Source organism: Pseudophryne corroboree, chromosome 6 (genome assembly GCF_028390025.1).
Source record: "Pseudophryne corroboree isolate aPseCor3 chromosome 6, aPseCor3.hap2, whole genome shotgun sequence".
NCBI lineage: Eukaryota > Metazoa > Chordata > Amphibia > Anura > Myobatrachidae > Pseudophryne > Pseudophryne corroboree.
Window position 1 is genome coordinate 794,595,885 of NC_086449.1, and position 17,681 is coordinate 794,613,565.

A 17,681-nucleotide genomic window follows, 5' to 3' on the forward strand; every position below is an offset into this window, starting at 1 on the left:
TGTTGATGTGGAACTTGGAGACCGTCAGTGGTATAAGGACTGATATATTGCAGGTACTGTGCCTGTGTCATTGGTGCTACAGTTCATCACGGCTCTCACAGACCCTGCTGACGAACAGTAGACACGAGCAGTCAGAGTGGACACTGGATAGACCCATCGTGAGAGACCAGAGGACATGCTGCATCCGTATCCACCCATTCGCCCTGAATGCTCGCGTCTGCTGTCAGCCCTTTATAATGCTCCGTAATATACAGTGCTAGTGTGCGCCTGTGTGTTGCAGCCCAAAATGAATAAAATGATAAACCCCACAGTAGCTGATGGCAGCAGAATGTTATGAATTCAACCATCTGGTATTTATCTGTCTAGGTGCGGGGGAGCTAGAATCTGCTACATCTTCCATGAAACCTTCGGGAGGACGCTGGAATCTGTAGATCCGCTGGGAGGTCTGACCACAATTGACGTTCTCACAGCTATACGAAACGCCACTGTGAGTTTCCTGTCGCTTCTGTGTCTCCATAACCTCACGGAGAGCCTTGAGGTTCCGTAGCCTGTATATTGTGTGATCAGGCAGATAAACGGCAATTTGATAAACACTAAAAAATTGTATAGACATGAAAACACTTTTGTGAAAGTTTTTGTGTAAATGTGTTTATTGATCAGGAATTTGTCCTGTACTGACCGGTCACTGTCTCTGTGCTCAGGGTCCCCGGCCGGCCCTATTTGTCCCAGAGGTTTCCTTCGAGTTGCTGGTAAAGAGACAGGTGAAACGGTTGGAGGATCCGAGTCTCCGCTGTGTGGAACTTGTTCACGAGGAGATGCAACGGATTATCCAGCACTGCAGTAATTATAGCACGCAGGTAATAATGACGCCATATAGTCCAACATTGCACATGGGTAATAATACTACAGGGTATACTCCAGCACTGTAGTAATTATAGCACGCAGGTAATAATATGACATCATATAGTCTTTCATTGTACATGGGTAATAATACACGGTATAATACCACACTGCAGTAATTATAGCACGCAGGTAATATGACGCCATATAGTCCAACATTGCACATGGGTAATAATACTACAGGGTATACTCCAGCACTGTAGTAATTATAGCACGCAGGTAATATGACATCATATAGTCAGACATTGTAGATGGGTAATAATACTACAGGGTATAATCCAGCACTGTAGTAATTATAGCACGCAGGTAATAATATGACACCATATAGTCTTTCATTGTACATGGGTAATAATACACGGTATAATACCACACTGCAGTAATTATAGCACACAGGTACTATATAGCATAATTTGACATTGTAGTAGTCACAGCACATGGGTGATAATACTACACAGTATAATACAACACTACAGTAATTATAGCACACAGGTAATATGACACCATATAGTCTGACATTGCACATGGGTAATAATACTACAGGTATAATCCACACTGCAGTAATTATAACACACAAGTAATAATACTACACAGAATCCAACATATGCACACCGTTACTGCTTCCTTTTGTGTGTACAAGTATAATAAACCAGTCTCTTCTGTGGCTGAAGTATGGACCCCTGTAAGTGACTGATGTCAGGAGCTTTTGCTAGAACAATTCAGTTATGTCTTCGCCTTTCAGTTGGGGACAATGGTTTAGGGATGGGTATAGTGGGTACAGAAGTGCGGGCACTTTTATATCAAAGCACATATGTGCGCTTCTCTACCTCTATACCCCATACCTACCGGAAGCACTCCGTTTAGCTTGTGCCTTGTTCTTTTTGCTATATGTTTTAATAAATAAAGTTTCTCTATCGTCCTAGTGGATGCTGGGGTTCCTGAAAGGACCATGGGGAATAGCGGCTCCGCAGGAGACAGGGCACAAAAAGTAAAGCTTTAGGATCAGGTGGTGTGCACTGGCTCCTCCCCCTATGACCCTCCTCCAAGCCAGTTAGATTTTTGTGCCCGGCCGAGAAGGGTGCAATCTAGGTGGCTCTCCTAAAGAGCTGCTTAGGAAAGTTTAGCTTAGGTTTTTTATTTTACAGTGAGTCCTGCTGGCAACAGGATCACTGCAACGAGGGACTTAGGGGAGAAGAAGTGAACTCACCTGCGTGCAGGATGGATTGGCTTCTTGGCTACTGGACATCAGCTCCAGAGGGACGATCACAGGTACAGCCTGGATGGTCACCGGAGCCTTGCCGCCGGCCCCCTTGCAGATGCTGAAGTAAGAAGAGGTCCAGAATCGGCGGCAGAAGACTCCTCAGTCTTCTAAAGGTAGCGCACAGCACTGCAGCTGTGCGCCATTTTCCTCTCAGCACACTTCACACGGCAGTCACTGAGGGTGCAGGGCGCTGGGAGGGGGGCGCCCTGGGAGGCAAATGAATACCTATTTTGGCTAAAAATACCTCACATATAGCCTCCGGAGGCTATATGGAGATATTTAACCCCTGCCAGAATCCGTTAAGAGCGGGAGACGAGGCCGCCGAAAAAGGGGCGGGGCCTATCTCCTCAGCACACAGCGCCATTTTCCCTCACAGAAAGGCTGGAGGGAAGGCTCCCAGGCTCTCCCCTGCACTACAGAAACAGGGTTAAAACAGAGAGGGGGGGCACTAATTTGGCGATATGCTTATATATATATTAAGATGCTATAAGGGAAAACACTTATATAAGGTTGTCCCTATATAATTATAGCGTTTTTGGTGTGTGCTGGCAAACTCTCCCTCTGTCTCTCCAAAGGGCTAGTGGGTCCTGTCCTCTATCAGAGCATTCCCTGTGTGTGTGCTGTGTGTCGGTACGTGTGTGTCGACAGGTAGGAGGACGATGTTGGTGAGGAGGCGGAGCAATTGCCTGTAATGGTGATGTCACTCTCTAGGGAGTCGACACCGGAATGGATGGCTTATTTAGGAAATTACGTGATAATGTCAACACGCTGCAAGGTCGGTTGACGACATGAGACGGCCGACAAACAATTAGTACGGTCCAGACGTCTCAAAAACACCGTCAAGGGTTTTTAAAACGCCCGTTTACTTTAGTCGGTCGACACAGACACAGACAGGGACACTGAATCCAGTGTCGACGGTGAATAAACAAACGTATTCCTTATTAGGGCCACACGTTAAAGGCAATGAAGGAGGTGTTACGTATTTCTGATACTACAAGTACCACAAAAGAGGGTATTATGTGGGATGTGAAAAAACTACCATAGTTTTTCCTGAATCAGATAAATTAAATAAAGTGTGTGATGATGCGTGGGTTCCCCCCGATAGAAAATTATGGGCGGTATACCCTTTCCCGCCAGAAGTTAGGGCGCGTTGGGAAACACCCTTTAAGGTGGATAAGGCGCTCACACGCTTATCAAAACAAGTGGCGGTACCGTCTATAGATAGGGCCGTCCTCAAGGACCAGCTGACAAGGCTGGAAAATATAATAAAAAGTATATACACACATACTGGTGTTATACTGCGGCCAGCGATCGCCTCAGCCTGGATGTGCAGAGCTAGGGTGGCTTGGTCGGATTCCCTGACTAAAAATATTGATACCCTTGACAGGGACAGTATTTTATTGACTATAGAGCATTTCTATATATGCGAGATGCACAGAGGGATATTTGCACTCTGGCATCATGAATAAACGCGATGTCCATAACTGCCAGAAGATGTTATGGACACGACAGTGGTCAGGTGATGCAGATTCCAAACGGCACAGTATGGCCGTATACAGGAAGAGGACTTGTTTGGGGTCGGTCCATCGGACCTGGTGGTCACGGCAACTGCTGGAAAATCCACCGTTTTTTACCCTAAGTCACATCTCTGCAGAAAAAGACACCGTCTTTTCAGCCTCAGTCCTCTCGTCCCTATAAGATCATATCTGCCCAGGGATAGAGGAAAGGGAAGAAGACTGCAGCAGGCAGCCCATTCCCAGGAACAGAAGCGTTCCACCGCGTCTGACAAGTTCTCAGCATGGCGCTGAGACCGTACAGGACCCCTGGATCCTACAAGTAGTATCCCGGGGGTACAGATGGGAATGTCGAGACGTTTCCCCTTCGCAGGCTCCTGAAGTCATCTTTACCAAGTCTCCCTCCGACAAGGAGGTAGTATGGGAAAAAATTCACAAGCTGTATTCCCAGCAGGTGATAATTAAATTACCCCTCCTACTACAGAAAAGGGGTATTATTCCACACTATATTGTGGTACTGAAGCCAGAAGGCTAGGTGAGACTTATTCTAAAAATTTGTTTTTGAACACTTACAAAGGTTCAAATTAAGATGAAGTCACTCGGAGCAGTGATAACGAACCAGGAATAAGGGGACTATATAGTGTCCCGGGACATCAGGGATGCTTACCTCTATGTCCCAAATTTGCCCTTCTCACTAAGGGTACCTCAGGTTCGTGGTGCAGAACTGTCACTATCAGTTTCAGACGCTGCCGTTTGGATTGTCCACGGCACCCTGGGGTCTTTACCAAGGTAATGGCCGAATTGATGATTCTTCTTCGAAGAAAAGGCGTCTTAATTATCCCTTACTTGGACGATCTCCTGATAGGGGCATAGTCCAGGGAACAGTTGGAGGTCGGAGTAGCACTATCTCGGATACTGCTACAATCAGCACGGGTGGATTCTAAATATTCCAAAATCGCAGCTGATCCCGACGACACGTCTGCTGTGCCTAGGGATGATTCTGGACACAGTCCAGAAAAAGGTGTTTCTCCCGGAAGAGAAAGCCAGGGAGTTATCCGAGCAAGTCAGGAACCTCCTAAAAACAGTGCATCATTGCACAAGGGTCCTGGTAAAAATGGTGGCTTCCTACGAAGCAATTCCATTCGGCAGATTTCACGTAAGAACTTTGCAGTGGGATCTGCTGGACAAATGGTCCGGATCGCATCTTCAGATGCATCAGCGGATAACCCAATATCCAAGGACAAGGGTGTCTCTCCTGTGGTGGTTATAGAGTGCTCATCTTCTAGAGGGCAGCAGATTCGGCATTCAGGATTGGATGCTGGTAACCACGGAGCCCAGCCTGAGAGGCTGGGGAGCAGTCACACAAGGAAAAAATTTCCAGGGAGTGTGATCAAGTATGGAGACTTTTCTCCACATAAATATACTGGAGCTAAGGGTAAATTTATAATGCTCTAAGCTTAGCAAGACCTCTGCTTCAAGGTCAGCCGGTATTGATCCAGTGGGAAAAACATCACGGCAGTCGCCCACGTAAACAGACAGGGCGACACAAGAAGCAGGAGGGCAATGGCAGAAACTGCAAGGACTTTTCGCTGGGCGGAAAATCATGTGATAACACTGTCAGCAGTTTTTCATCCCGGGAATGGAAACTGGGAAGCAGACTTCCTCAGCACGACCTCCACCCGGGAGAGTGGAAACTTCATTGAGAAGTTTTTTCCACATGATTGTAAACCGTTGGGAAATACCAAAGGTGGACATGATGGCGTCCCGTCTGAACAAAAAACGGGACAGGTATTGCGCCAGGTCAAGAGACCCTCAGGCAATAGATGTGGACGTTCTGGTAACACCGTGGGTGTACCAGTCGGTGTATGTGTTCCCTCCTCTGCTTCTCATACCTAAGGTGCTGAGAATTATAAGACGTAGAGGAGTAAGAACTATACTCATGGCTCCGGATTGGCCAAGAAGGACTTGGTACCCGGAACTTCAAGAGATGCTTACAGAGGTCTTATGGCCTCTGCCGCTAAGAAGGGACTTGCTTCAGCAAGTACCATGTCTGTTCCAAGACTTACCGCAGCTGCGTTTGTCGGCATGGCGATGGAAAGCCGGATCCTAAAAAAAAAAAAGGCATTCCGGAAGAGGTCATTCCTACCCTGGTCAAAGCCAGAAAGGAGGTGACCGCACAACATTATCACCACGTGTGGCGAAAATATGTTGCGTGGTGTGAGGCCAGGAAGGCCCCACAAAGAAATTTCAACTCGGTCGTTTCCTGCATTTCCTGCAAACAGGAGTGTCTATGGGCCTCAAATTGGGGTCCATTAAGGTTCAAATTCGGCCCTGAAAATTTTCTTCCAGAAAGAATTGGCTTCAGTTCCTGAAGTCCAGAAGTTTGTCAAGGGAGTATTGCATATACAAACCCCTTTTTTGTGCCTCCAGTGGCACTGTGGGATCTCAACGTAGTTCTGGGATTCCTCAAATCACATTGGTTTAAAACCAGTCAAATATGTGGATTTGAAGCATCTCACATAAAAAGTGACCATGCTCTTGGCCCTGGCCTGGACCAGGCGAGTGTCAAATTGGTGGTTTTTTCTCAAAAAAGCCCATATCTGTTTGTCCATTCGGACAGGGCAGAGCTGCGGACTCGTCCCCAGTTCTCTCCCTAAGGTGGTGTCAGTGTTTCACCTGAACCAGCTTATTGTGGTGCCTTGCACCTACTAGGGACTTGGAGGACTCCAAGTTGCTAGGAGTTGTCAGGGCCCTGAAAATATGTTCCAGGACAGCTGGAGTCAGAAAATCTGACTCGCTGTTTATACTGTATGCACCCAACAAGTTGGGTGCGCCTGCTTCTAAGCAGGCGATTGCTCGTTGGATTTGTAACACAATTCAACTTGCACATTCTGAGGCAGGCCTGCCACAGTCTAAATCGGTTAAGGCCCATTCCACAAGGAAGGTGGGCTCATCTTGGGCGGCTGCCCGAGAGGTCTCGGCATTACAACTCTGCCGAGCAGCTACGTGGTCAGGGGAGAACACGTTTGTAAAATTCTACAAATTTGATATCCTGGCAAAAGAGGACCTGGAGTTCTCTCATTCGGTGCTGCAGAGTCATCCGCACTCTCCCGCCCGTTTGGGAGCTTTGGTATAATCCCCATGGTCCTTTCAGGAACCCCAGCATCCACTAGGACGATAGAGAAAATAAGAATTTACTTACCGATAATTCTATTTCTCGGAGTCCGTAGTGGATGCTGGGCGCCCATCCCAAGTGCGGATTATCTGCAATACTTGTACATAGTTACAAAAATCGGGTTATTATTGTTGTGAGCCATCTTTTCAGAGGCTCCGCTGTTATCATACTGTTAACTGGGTTTAGATCACAAGTTGTACGGTGTGATTGGTGTGGCTGGTATGAGTCTTACCCGGGATTCATAATTCCTCCCTTATTGTGTACGCTCGTCCGGGCACAGTACCTGACTGGCTTGGAGGAGGGTCATAGGGGGAGGAGCCAGTGCACACCACCTGATCCTAAAGCTTTACTTTTTGTGCCCTGTCTCCTGCGGAGCCGCTATTCCCCATGGTCCTTTCAGGAACCCCAGCATCCACTACGGACTCCGAGAAATAGAATTATCGGTAAGTAAATTCTTATTTTTAGCTGTTGACAATGAAGCACTCACATTCAGCCTGTAGGGACAGCCAGGAAACCTTGTATTCCATTTCTGTGCGAAGTCCTTCTTTAGCTTGTACATGAGTGCTCGTTGTCTATAAAGCTTTACACCTACACATGACATGCAGGCACCAAGCACGGTGTATGTAACGGTCTATATCAGGAATAGATGCACTAATACACCTTCTGTACCGTAACCCTTCTGCAGGAGCTGCTGAGGTTCCCAAAGCTACACGACGCCATTGTGGAGGTGGTCACATGTCTCCTGCGCAAACGCCTCCCGGTGACTAACGAGATGGTAAGAGACCAGTCAGTCATAATCACACCCTTGTAGGCAGGGCACTATAACTAAAGCCTCCTTGGGGGGTAAACACAGGACAGTGGTGCAATGTACTAGCCTAGATGTTCATTTTAGGTATCTTCCAAACCCCTCCATTTGTAGGGTTGTGTTAAGAAAAAATGACATTGTAAATATATAGGAAGAGGGAAGTGCAACACTCCAATAAAACAAAGTGTAACGGTGGTCACAACGTTTCAGTGCCTTTATTTAGGATATAAATATCCTAAATTACAGAAAGTGGTACGTGAGAACCTGTGTATTCTTTTGTCACAATGTAATGTGTATGGATTATTGCGCAGGTACACAATCTGGTGGCCATCGAGCTAGCGTATATCAACACCAAACATCCAGACTTTGCCGACGCCTGTGGAGTCATGAACAACAACATAGAGGTAAGGGACACGTGGTAGTAAGAGAAGCAGGTGTGACCTGTTCCGGTCATATAAGACTGTAACGTGTGTTTGTGTACGCAGGAACATAGACGGAATAGACTAGCCGCCCCATCCTCAACGCCTAGAGAGAAGGTGAGCGAAATGGACCTTTGTGTAAAACTGCACTGTACACACGTAAAAGGAGGATCTGTCTTGTAGTGATGGGGTTAAATATGTTACACGGACTTCACAAGCGTTCCGGGTGTAATATATGTACTGTAACCCTTTCCGCAGCATATTCATATAAATGGTATATGCATACGAATGGGAGATTTTTGTAGCGACTTTCTCCCGTTCTATAATAATCCCAATCTGATGTCTCAAATATCATCTTAATGGTTTCAGAGAAAATGGATTTCATATACATTTATTTTATTTCCCGTTAGTCTGTCTACAATATAAGCTGTTATTTCTAGTAAGCTGGGAAAAGGGCCCTAATTTGCACACCTTAATTAGGTAGTGAGGTGCTACTCTGCTTGAGACTTCGTAAAGTGTACAAAGAGGAAAAGTAGCAGGTGCACAATCTCACACTAGCTCTACCTGTAGTAACCAGAGGCATTTAGCATATTCCTGGCCAGGGCTATGAGCTTACCCACCGCATCAAGGTAGCCTCTCATTGGGTAAGTCCCTAACACTAACTATGGGGGTTCAGGTCCGGGGGGCAGGACACCCCAGAGCCACCCAGCCAGACAACCCCAGGGCATCGCAGGAGTGATAAAATTATAGGGTTAAAGTGATAGGAGCAGCTATTGCTGCATGTGTGAATAATGTGAGTAAGCTACAAGTAAGTGTGGCTCTTCTTCAGGAGGCATGTGGGATCCTGCGTTCTCCAGTTCAGATGAGGTGACGGAGCTGGTGATCCTGGGTGTTTCCATATTGGGGATTATCCATAAATGAATCACTCCTCAGCTGTATTTATTTCCGCTGCCTCTTCATAGAACTGTCCAGCTCTTTAGTTACTTGTGCATCATACATATTAACAATGAACACCGTAACAAATCTTAGAGATGGGTGTGATGAAAGACGCTGTTTGTCGTATATAAGCCGCGTAAGAGGCAGGAATTAGTCTTGTGGGGAGAAATGCATTGCTATAATAAAGACAATCATCCAAGCTGAACGGTTCGTTTGTAAGATCTTATTTGCTAACAGCTGCACCTACGTCATCCTCTGCTACCTTCCTGTCCTGCTGTTTCTGCCGTCTATCCACAGGTCATGAACTTGTGACCTCATTGAGGCATGAGACACGGCATTCCTTAGTGCCCTTTTTTCCTAGTTAATACACAGGCTGTTTGTCTTGCTGTAACTACTAGTTAGGACAGTAGAGGGCGACCCCACCAGTCCAGTTGTGACTTCAGTCTCTCTAACCCAGTGCTGGCCAAACCGGTCCTCGAGATCTACCAACGGTTCATGTTTTCCAGGCCTCCTGGAGATCTGTAGAATTGTCAGTTAGGAATGAATGAAGCACATCTCAATTAGTAATGACTACACCTGTGCACCAGATAGGTGGTCTGGAAAATGTGAACTGTTGGTAGATCTCGAGGACCGGTTTGGCCAGCCCTGCTCTAACCTCTCCAGTTTATTGGTGTCTGGATGTGGCTCCCCTGGAATGATAGGGGGCGCTATGCATGTTTGCTAATCAGGACATCCCCTGCGGCTAGTGTGTGTGTGGCGGGCTGTGTATTCTTAGTAATTTCTGCCTCTCTTGTGGTTCTTCTTCCTTTAGTCCACTAAAGCTCCAGGGCCTCTGCTACCTGACGCTCTGGAGCCTCCCTCTGCTTCTTCTGCTGAGACTGATGGCAAGGTCTGTGCCCGCTTTGATAGCATGAAATGACACTGGTGGCATCTAACGGCATGTCGTCTGGGCTGTTTCTTTGCATGTTATATTATGGCTTCTTGTGTATCCCCTGTGGCATGTCTGCATGGTCAGAAAGGTCTTCTGCGGACCACGGTCTCTCTCATTACACCTTTGTAACACTAGTTTAATAATTTTATAATAAAAGTAATACTGCGTTTTTTAAGGGTCCATAATATCCACAGCACGGCGTGAACAGTGATATAGAGGACATCAGGCAAAGGGACAACATACTGGAGGTGTAGCAGCTATTACAGCTCCGAGCTGGAAGGGATAAAGGCTTAATACAGCACATTCACCGTGCACGTTAGGTGATAAGGAGAATATGCAGGAGGTGGAAGGAAAGGCACATCGGTGTGCAAGCAAACAGGAGTAATGCAGTGTTCACAAGAGCTTACAATCCAGAAAGCAGCGCAAGGGTGACGCAGGGGGAGAGTGGGAGGACTGGTGAGCTATGATGAACAGGTGATTTTTGAGGGAGCTTTGAAGGTGGGAGCGAGTATTGAAGGTGTGTGGCAAGAGTGAGCATAGTCAAGAGTTGAACTGAAGGTTTGAGAGAAGAGGAGATCCTGAGGCATTTAACTTGGATCTGTGTGGCATAGATAACCAATGTAGGGATTGCCAGAGAAGGGAGGCAGTAGCAGAGTGAGGAAAGTAATTCTTGCCCCAGCAGTGAGGATGAATGGAGTGGGGAGAGGAAGTGAGATGGACCAGACGGAGAAGCAGGTGAGAGGGACTGGAGAGAGGAGCTGGGGTGGTGAGAGGGACCAGGGGGAGAAGCTGGTGCGGGGAGAGGGTAGTGTCTATTTACCCTTCGTGGAGAGGACCTTTCCCATAATGCACTGGGTCCACATCAACAACTATTTGGAATAGTAGCCTGTGGCGAGCAGAGGGAGACCCCGAGCCTGAAGCGTGGTGAGCGTACATTGGAGCATCAATGAAAAAAAAAAAAATACCCTAAAGCAAATGGAGATTAGAGAAAAGATTAACATGCTGTAAGGGTGGAAGAGGTTAAACGCCCTCACTTGATGTCACATCCGGTTCCCGTCCATGCAGGGTAAATAGACACCGCCGTGTGGAGAGGCAGGTGGGAGGGACCAGAGAGGACCTGGGGTGGAGAAAGGCAGGTGAGAGGGACTGGGGAGAAGAGTGAAAGCGGGGAGAGGCAGGTGAGCGAGATCGGAGAGGAGCAGGGAGAGTCAGGTGAGAGAGTAGAGAAGAGCTGGGAGAGAGACCGTAGAGAGAAGCTGGAGCTGGGAGAAGCAGGTGAGCGGGACCGGTGAGAGAAGCTGGAGTGGGGAGAGGCAGGCAAGAGGGACAAGAGAGAGAAGCTGGAGCGGGAGAGGCAGGTAAGAGGGACAAGAGAGAGAAGCTGGAGCTGGGAGAAGCAGGTGAGAGGGACCGGTGAGAGAAGCTGGAGTGGGGAAAAGCAGGCAAGAGGGACAAGAGAGAAGCTGGAGCGGGAGAGGCAGGTAAGAGGCTAGAGCGGGGAAGAAGCTGGTGAGAGGGACCGGAGAGATGAGCTGGAGAGGCAGGTGAGAGGGACCAGTGAGAGAAGCTGGAACGGGGAGAGGCAGGTGAGAGGGACCAGTAAGAGAAGCTGGAGCGGGGAGAGGCAGGTGAGAGGGACCAGTGAAAGAAGCTGGAGCCAGGAGAGGCCGGTAAGAGGGACCGGAGAGAGAAGCTGGCACGGGTAAAGGCAGGTAAGAGGGACCGGAGAGAAAAGCTGGAGCGGGGAGAGGCAGGTAAGAGGGACCGAAGAGAGAAGCTGGTGCGGGGAGAGGCAGGTGAGAGGGACCAGTGAGAGAAGCTGGAGCGGGGAGAGGCAGGTGAGAGGGACCAGTGAGAGAAGCTGGAGCCGGGAGAGGCCGGTAAGAGGGACCGGAGAGAGAAGCTGGAACGGGGAGAGGCAGGTAAGAGGGACCGGAGAGAGAAGCTGGTGCGGGGAGAGGCAGGTAAGAGGGACCAGAGAGAGAAGCTGGAGCTCTGTGAGAGGGCCTGGAAAGGAGCTGGAGTGGGGAGAGGCAGATGAGAGGGACGGGAGAGAGAAGTTAGAGCCGGGAGAAGCATGGTGAGAGAGAGAAGGGTGAGTGTAATCCTGACAGTCTTGTGAAGGGGGAAGTGACTGACTGGATTGGGCAAGGGACTGCATGTGGTGGTGAGGGAGGAGTCGGAGCAATCTGACAGCGGACATGAGGAATAGAGGAGAGCATGGTGCTGTCCGAGGTGCAGGATAGGGGTCCTGACCCTGCATATAGGGAAGATGTCAAGTTTAGTTTTATGTAAAAAAAAATATTCGTGGTCCAACTATATTATATTAGCATGTTTTTTTTTTTTAAACATTATTTTATAATACTATATATGTAGAGTGTGTCTTATTTGTAGTGCACAGTGGCGGCAGTCACATGTCTCACCTCAACCAAACATGGACAAGGTCCACGTTCATGTCCTCTGGAGAAGTAGGTTATCCTTATGCTGCCTTACATTGTCATGCTACAAGTGTAAGGAGGCAGCTGAGATAGTAGGATGATGTTATCACCCTACCAGTGGGATGTACACGTAGTGATGAGCGAGGTTCGGTTTTACTCGGTTTTACTCGGTTCTCAAAACGGCATCTTATTGGCTATCCAAAACACATGACATCCGTGAGCCAATAAGATGCCGTTTTGAGAACCGAGTAAAACCGAGTAAAACCGAATCCGCTCATCACTAAGTACAGTGCCTTGCTAAAGTAGTCACCCCCCTTGGCTTTTTGCCTATTTTGTTACATTACAACCTGTAATTTATTTTGTTTTTTTTATATGAATTGTATGTGATGGATATGTACAAAATAGTCTGTTGGTAAAGTGAAATGAGAAAAAGGTGTATATACAAAAGAAAAATAAACATTTGAAAATTGGCATGTGCATATGTATTCAGCCCCTTTGCTATGAAACCCTCAAGTTCTGGCGCAACCAATTACCATCAGAAGTCACATAATTAGTGAAATGTAGTCCACCTGTGTGCAATCTAAGGGTCACGTGATCTGTCAGTATAAACACACCTTTTCTGAAAGGCTCCAGAGGCTGCAACACCACTAAGCAAGAGGCATCACACCATGAAGACCAAGGAGCTCTCCAAACAAGCAGGGACAAAGTTGTTGAGAAGTACAAGTCAGGGTTGGGTTACAAAAAATATCCAAATCTTTGATGATCTCCCGGAGCACCATCAAATCCATCATCTTCAAATATAAAGAACATGGTGCAACAAACCTGCCACCAAAACTCAGACCGGGCAAGGAGGGCATTAATCAGAGAGCCAGCACAGAGACCAAAGGTAACCCTGTAAGGAGCTGCAGAGTTCCACAGCAGAGACTGGTGTATCTGCGCATGTGACCACAATAAGCCGTACACTCCATAGAGCTGGGCTTTATGGACAAGTGACCAGAAAAAAGCCATTACTTAGTGTTAAAAATAAGAAGGCACGTTTTGAGTTTGCCAAAAGGCATGTGGACGACTCCCCAAATGTATGGAGGAAGGTGCTCTGGTCAGATGAGACTAAAACTGAACTTTTTGTCCACCAAGAAAAATGCTATGTCTGGCGCAAACCCAACACATCCCATCACCCCAAGAACACCATCCCCGCAGTGAAACATGGTGGTGGCAGCATCATGCTGTGGGGATGTTTTTCAGCAGCAGGGACTCATAAACTCTTTCGAGTCAAGGGAAAATAAGAATTTACTTACCGATAATTCTATTTCTCGGAGTCCGTAGTGGATGCTGGGGTTCCTGAAAGGACCATGGGGAATAGCGGCTCCGCAGGAGACAGGGCACAAAAAGTAAAGCTTTATGATCAGGTGGTGTGTACTGGCTCCTCCCCCTATGACCCTCCTCCAAGCCTCAGTTAGGTACTGCGCCCGGACGAGCGTACACAATAAGGAAGGATTTATGAATCCCGGGTAAGACTCATACCAGCCACACCAATCACACCGTACAACCTGTGATCTAAACCCAGTTAACAGTATGATAACAGCGGAGCCTCTGAAAAGATGGCTCACAACAATAATAACCCGATTTTTGTAACTATGTACAAGTAATGCAGATAATCCGCACTTGGGATGGGCGCCCAGCATCCACTACGGACTCCGAGAAATAGAATTATCGGTAAGTAAATTCTTATTTTCTCTATCGTCCTAGTGGATGCTGGGGTTCCTGAAAGGACCATGGGGATTATACCAAAGCTCCCAAACGGGCGGGAGAGTGCGGATGACTCTGCAGCACCGAATGAGAGAACTCCAGGTCCTCCTTAGCCAGGGTATCAAATTTGTAGAATTTTACAAACGTGTTCTCCCCCGACCACGTAGCCGCTCGGCAGAGTTGTAATGCCGAGACCCCTCGGGCAGCCGCCCAAGAAGAACCCACCTTCCTTGTGGAGTGGGCTTTTACCGATTTTGGCTGTGGCAGTCCTGCCACAGAATGTGCAAGCTGAATCGTACTACAAATCCAGCGAGCAAATAGTCTGCTTAGACGCAGGAGCGCCCAACTTGTTGGGAGCATATAGTATAAACAGCGAGTCAGATTTCCTGACTCCAGCTGTCCTTGAAATGTATATTTTTAAAGCTCTGACAACGTCCAACAACTTGGAGTCCTCCAAGTCGCTTGTAGCCGCAGGCACTACAATAGGTTGGTTCAGATGAAATGCTGACACCACCTTAGGGAGAAAATGCGGACGAGTCCGCAGTTCTGCCCTGTCCGAATGGAAAATCAGATATGGGCTTTTGTAAGATAAAGCTGCCAGTTCTGACACTCTCCTGGCCGAAGCCAGGGCTAGTAGCATGGTCACTTTCCATGTGAGATATTTCTTTTTCATCCACTAGGGGTCACTGGAGTACTCTTGGGATATGGACGGGCTTCCGTAGGAACACAGCACTGAATATTTAAATTTAGTAACACTCCACCCCTCCATATCCCTGAGCACTTACTCAGTGTTTTTTCTGTGCTGAACGTGGCAACACATGCTTAGCTGAAGTCACGGTTTTGTTGAAGAAACTTTTATTTTTAATTTTTATTTTTTCTACTGTTTGACCACATCCCTGTCCCCCTTCCAAAAGGCAGGGTCAGGGATAGTGCAGCTGCTGATAGCAGCACGGGCGTGTCGGGCCTCTCTGAAAGAGCTCCCTCACAGCCCTCACATCCTCCTGCACTGGCTGGCCGGCGCTTACTGAAAAGCCCCGTCGGAGCCTCCGCACGTCTGCAGGAGTGAGGTATGTGAAACGGGGCGGTCAGCTCCCGCTGCCGCCCCGACGTGTGGAGACATAGTGCTGGGTGACGGCAAGGAGCGGCTCTCCCCTCTCAGCCTCCGGCATCTTCCCGCTCAGGCGCCCGCCCATTCCACCCCGCTCAGGCGGCCGCACGTTCGTCCACAGACCTCCGTGCAGGCACCGCGGCTCTCTCCACTCAGGCGCCCGCACGTTCGGCCACAGACCTCCGTGCAGGCGCAGCGGCTCTCTCCACTCAGGCGCCCGCACGTTCGGCCACAGACCTCCGTGCAGGCGCCGCGGCTCTCCCCGCTCAGGTACCCGCCCGTTAGGCCACAGCCTCCGGCCAGGCACCTCGGAACGACCCTCACTTCGCCGCAGCGCTACCTTGGTAGCTGACACGCTATTATACAGGAGCCCACCGCTGGGACACACGAGGCACATAGCGCTCTACGATACCCGCTGGGGGCCCACACGCTGCGCTGCCGCTGTAATAAGATAAACAGCCATTACAGGGGGGACATATCAGTGAAATACTGCAGCAGCAGAGGGATTATTACAGTATAATCAGTGAATGCAGCACTGTGATTATATGTATAAGTATAGCAGGGCAGCCATTTTTAACATGCTTCCTGTGTCTTCCTCTGTGATTCCAGAACGTTCCTGTCCTACATCTCTTCTCCACCGGAGGCGCAGGGGTGTTCGTGGGAATTTGGGATCAAAATTTATAGTACTGGCCACGTGTATTGCACTGGGCCAGATATATATACAGAGCCACCTTATTGCTATTTTACTGAGTCGTGCAGGTGTCTGTGTTTTGTGTATTGTATTGTCTGTCGCCATAATGAGTAAGGCACCAGCAAAAACTAAAAAGCATATTTGCAAAGTATGTGGCAGTGTGTTACCGGATGGATCTACCACATGTAACGTATGTTTTGTGGATTCCGTTCAGAATACCATTTCTGCTCCGGTTTTGCAACCAATTTCATCACCGGATCCTCCGTGGGGTATGTTAGTAAATGTACTGGAGAAATTTCAGACAGAAATGACCGCTGCTCGTCTGGAGCGAGAAACGCTAAGATCTGAGTCTAGGGTGAGACCGCCAGAACTACCGGAGGCGTCTCAGCCTTGCGTAGGGTCCAAATCCATTTTGGGCAAACGGGATAATTTTCATATGTCTTATGATTTTCCAGTGTCTGCTATGTTGCAGTCTGACGATTCCATCCCAGACCTCACGGAACACGATGAGGGGGAGGAGGGCGAAGTGGAGTCAGACGGCGAGGATGTTAACAGTTCCGGCATTGATGATCTCATCAGAGCGGTACGGCAGTCGCTAAGGTTTCCTGAAGCTGAGCAGCCTCTCACCAATGATCAGGTCATATTTACTAAACGACGGAAGACGCCAGTAAGTTTTCCTGTGTCGGATTCTCTAAATCAGATGTTAGTAGAATCCAGATAAACGGTTTTCTATACCTCGCAGATTTAAGTCTAGTTATCCGTTTCCAGAATCGGTAACGGGTACATGGGAGAATCCACCAATAGTTGATTCTTCAGTGTCAAAGCTTACCAAGAAATTAACCATACCAGTGCCATCAGCTACTACGCTTAAAGATCCGTCAGATCGTAAGATAGAAACTATGCTTAAATCCATGTATGTAGCAGCAGGTGTGATGCTAAGACCTGGATTGGTTGGCATTTGGGTCACTAAGGCGCTCATAATATGGCTTACAGAACTCAAATCGGCTTTACATGACGAAAACCTGATAATTCAGGTGAATCAAATGATTGAGGCTGTAGAGTATCTCTGTACAGCGTCTACTGACGTCTGTCAGCTCACTTCTCGTATTTCATCTTCGCTAGTTACGGCACGAAGAGCACTCTACCTGCGTACTTATCAAGCGGAGGCAGAGGTCAAACGAAGTATAGAGGCGTTGCCTTACGATGGCAAGAAGTTGTTTGGTCCAGAATTGGACGCATGGATTAAGGAGGCTACGGGAGGTAAGTCTGTGTTCTTACCATTGCCTCCACCTGCGCCAAGAAGAAGGTACGCTGGACCTTCGTTCAAATCCTTTAGACCTCAGCCCTTTCGAGGACGTGGCAGAGGATCAGCCACGCCTGCTAGACGTGGTCGAGGACGTGGTTTCCATCAAACCAACACAACTCGCCAAGACGCTAAGGTTACCGACAAGCCAGTGGCATGACGGGTTACCAGCCCATCTCGGATCTCCAATTGTGGGAGCACGCCTTCACACGTTCCATGGGGCGTGGTTCCACACGTCCGCGGAGGGCTGGATTCGCAATTTAGTGTTAAAAGGTTACAAAATAGAGTTCGACTGTCTTCCGCCTCTGCGGTTTTTCAAGACAGGTTTGCCTCTGTCGGACGACAAGAGGACAGTTTTGCAAATTGCCATTCAGTCCTTACTGGATTCGGCAGTGTTGATTCCGGTCCCTGTACACCAACAGGGTCAGGGTTATTATTCAAGTCTATTTGTGGTCCC

At 48.2% G+C, this 17,681-nt stretch overlaps 1 protein-coding gene across 4 annotated transcripts in view; it reads left to right on the forward strand.

Moving 5' to 3' along the window:
- Positions 1-17,681, forward strand: part of DNM1L (dynamin 1 like) — an 87,765-nt gene that overhangs the window by 53,022 nt on the left and 17,062 nt on the right. For 2 of the 4 annotated variants that reach the window (XM_063928872.1, XM_063928874.1), the window contains 6 exons: positions 367-487; positions 702-857; positions 7,533-7,622; positions 7,964-8,056; positions 8,138-8,188; positions 9,819-9,896. In XM_063928872.1, the coding sequence (XP_063784942.1) occupies positions 367-487; positions 702-857; positions 7,533-7,622; positions 7,964-8,056; positions 8,138-8,188; positions 9,819-9,896 (589 nt within the window). The remainder of the gene's footprint in view (positions 1-366; positions 488-701; positions 858-7,532; positions 7,623-7,963; positions 8,057-8,137; positions 8,189-9,818; positions 9,897-17,681) is intronic. The other 2 variants (XM_063928875.1, XM_063928876.1) reach the window with 1 other exon arrangement.